This window comes from Raphanus sativus, chromosome 8 (assembly GCF_000801105.2).
Source record: "Raphanus sativus cultivar WK10039 chromosome 8, ASM80110v3, whole genome shotgun sequence".
Taxonomy (NCBI): Eukaryota; Viridiplantae; Streptophyta; class Magnoliopsida; order Brassicales; family Brassicaceae; genus Raphanus; species Raphanus sativus.
In genome coordinates this window covers 4,383,890-4,387,191 of record NC_079518.1, presented here as the reverse complement: position 1 = coordinate 4,387,191, position 3,302 = coordinate 4,383,890, and the positions used below count along the sequence as shown (strand labels likewise).

General features: G+C 39.5%; 1 protein-coding gene across 1 annotated transcript; it reads left to right on the top strand.

Moving 5' to 3' along the window:
* The first annotated feature begins 813 nt into the window (after window positions 1–813).
* On the top strand, window positions 814–1,748 carry LOC108837593 (ethylene-responsive transcription factor ERF069). The gene has a single exon (XM_018610625.2). It carries the CDS (start codon window positions 1,023–1,025, stop codon window positions 1,521–1,523), a length of 501 nt encoding a protein of 166 aa, XP_018466127.1. The 5' UTR covers window positions 814–1,022; the 3' UTR covers window positions 1,524–1,748.
* The last annotated feature ends 1,554 nt before the right edge of the window (window positions 1,749–3,302 follow it).

The window sequence follows — 3,302 nt, the reverse complement described above, 5'->3', positions numbered from 1 at the left end:
AATTTTGTAATTAACTCGTCTTCTTCAAATTAGGGTTTCCTACGATTTTTGCAACTCATTTCCGAGCCGTAATTGATTTTTTCATGAAATTATTTTTTTTTGGCGATTTTACATTCAAAACTTATAGATGTTGTATAAATTAACCGATTATAGTTAAAACACAAACAAACACACAAGTTTTCCCATGATTCAAACATCCCCTCCAATTTCTCGGTTTCTTAAATTATTATTATCAGAAAAAAATAGTTGATGGAGCAGTTCAAATTATATGAGTTTATTCTTGAAACGATTAGAGTAGATGGTTTCTATTTACTTAATTGAGAACCTTAAAAAATGCTGGAACAAAATCAATTATCACAATTTATTAAGTCATCCAAATTCATGTTAAAAAGAAGAAAGTAAATAAGTAAATGTATCAGGGACAATTTGGTATTCCAACATCCATAAAGCCTTAGTAGCACAGAGTGATCTTTCATGATAGAGAAATTCATAATGCGACCCATGATGTAAAAATCTCAAAAGAGAATTGACAGGTTATACTGCGATGGTGTCTGTCGGGAAAACCACGGACCACCGGTTCGAGGTCTCCGACAAGTGAAACGGTTTAACTTGTGCCGTTTTAAATTGGGCTTTCTTTTTAATCGTAAAGTTTGTAATCATTGTTGGGCCTTGTTAGTGTTTCGATTTGATACCCATGTAATCTGCCCTAGTTGGGCTTCATCAACAAAGATGATTATCGACCAAAAAAAAAAAGATATATTTTTTGAGAAAGTATATTACGATGAATATGCGGAATGCTGACTGTTACAAAAACATTTGCAACAACTCGAATTTTTTTCTTGACCCGTAAGTACAAATGTATTTACTCTGCAATCTTTTAATTTGTCGCTATGTTTCAAAACCGACTTAAAAATGGGATGAAGTATCGCACAAGCCAGGATAAAACACACATCCTTCATTTTAAGCGATCGGAAACAAACCCTAACTAACACCGTTAAATCCCAATTATTCACGGCGTGACGATGAAGAGAATCGTGAGGATATCGTTCACCGACGCGGAAGCCACCGATTCCTCCAGCAGCGAAGAAGACGAACAGACAAACGCCGCCGAATCGCCGCCCCGTCGTCGGCGAGGGAAGAGGTTCGTCAACGAGATCGTCATCGACCCGTCCGATTCCTCGGCCAATAAGAACAATCGCGATCGCGGCAAGGCGCGGTTCAAGATCAGGATTCCGGCGAGGGTTGATAACAAGAAGAGGGAGAAGTTCCGAGGGGTGAGGCAGAGGCCGTGGGGGAAATGGGCGGCGGAGATCAGGTGCGGCAAATCTCGCGACGGACGGCCTCTTCGAATCTGGCTCGGGACGTTCGAGACGGCGGAGGAAGCTGCTTTGGCGTATGATAAGGCGGCGGTTCAGCTGATTGGGCCTGACGCGGTGACTAATTTCGGTTGTTCTGAGGCGGGGAAGGAAGGTTCCGATGCTGGCACCTCCGCGGGAGGGGCATGCTCGTCTTTTGTAAATTGATTTTTTTTTTTAACTTCAAAAGTTGTGTTTGTGAATAAAAGTCATCATAACATATGTGCAGTTTTTTTTTTATTAAAATTTCTCATTCCAGATTGTTGGTTTATGTTAACTGTACATTGTGAATCTGGTTTATGTGTTTCTTCATTTGTGCAGATTTGGGATAGCTGTTTGCTTGAATTTTTCATGTTTATTGTGGATTTGATTTATAAAGTCTTGCTTTGTTCAGTCTCCAGTTTCCTCTTGAATTTTTTACAGGAGAAGCAAAAACTACATACTGTCTTATAGATGAAAGACCCTCTTGCATATGCGAGACTCTGTTATTATGGTGAATCTGCTTGGTCACTCGAACCTTTTTTTGTCTTCGGTGTGGCTGGGACGCAACTTTACCCATATCAGACCGAAGCTGCTAACTAAGCAAGATCATCACACAGTGAATAGCCTCACAAGACCATCACAACACACTGAACAGTATATGTTACACAATCATCACTTAATCCAAATAGCTATAACTAGTACTGGTGGAGGCCCCATTACACGTCAGCTGATAAAAAGATTCAAAGTCACAAATGCCCAAGAGGGAAGGAAGGGGTGATTTAGCGGGTTTTTAATCAGTTGTTTAAAAAGGAGGTTTTAGACAAAATCGAAACCCCGGATAAAAATTGGGTTACGATTAAACCGGATCGGTTAGGAGAACAATTGAGATAACGCCACATCGTCAGAACACACACTCCCTCCCATCGGCTAATGCTCGATTTGGGTGTATCTCCAACCACGTCTACGTATAATATCTACATACGCGCGCTCTGCGAGTTTAAAAGAACGGATGATGCCAGAAGGGTGTTGCTTGGTATGGAAGCTCCTGATGTTGTGTCTTACAACCCTCTCTGATGAATGGATACGTCAAGATAGGGGAGGATTAGAAGAAGGCTTTTCTCTTGTTTGGGTGAGTTGGTAGTTAGGAACATCAGTCCCAGTGTTGTGACTTACAATACTCTAATGGATGGTCTTTGCGAGTCAGGGGATTTGGATTCTGCTCTGCGTTATCTGTGATAGACTGTAAAGCCAGCTACTTATTCAAGGGAAACACACAGCTCTGAGCTATGGCCGGAATCGATCATTTGTTGTTGAAAACTCGTTACTTTACATAGAACTCATTCTTACCTGCAAGTATGACACTATTATTATATACACAGCAGAGGCAAGGAAGAATAGGACATAATGGGTGTTTGCAAGGAAGTTCGCACCGGGTGAAAGAAGATTCCTTTTGTAATTGTTTAATTCTTTTGAAAACAGTTTTTGAGAAAGAGAGAGAGTGTGTGAAACACATGTAACTTCATCGTAGGACATCTTTGGGAAGAAAGCTAAAGCGAATCTGCTTCTCTCTAGACTTTGAAGCATGTTTTAGGTTCAAACAGTAGAATGAGTGTTGTGGAATATTTCCAACTCTATTCCATTTCTAACTCAAGAAATAAAGTTTGAAATAAAAGAATATTCTAACCATTTTCTATTTTGTAATGGAATAGAAAATTTGTTTGCTTTATAAATGGAAAGATGAGTCTTTTTTTTTTTTTTTTGAACAACCGGAAAGATGAGTCTAATAACTCGAAACACAAGTATGACATCCTCCATTAAAAGATGGGTCTAATAAGTAGTTGATGAGTTCAAGTTAATACTAGAAATAGCAATCTACGAAGAACTTTACGACCATTGGACAAACCAAATCCGTGGCTAACTGATAGCTTCATAACAACATAGACATACAACAACAACTCAAAGGTG

Bases quoted from the DNA above. Each gene is read 5' to 3' on its own strand.
- LOC108837593 (XM_018610625.2), top strand. From the start codon at position 1,023: ATGAAGAGAATCGTGAGGATATCGTTCACCGACGCGGAAGCCACCGAT.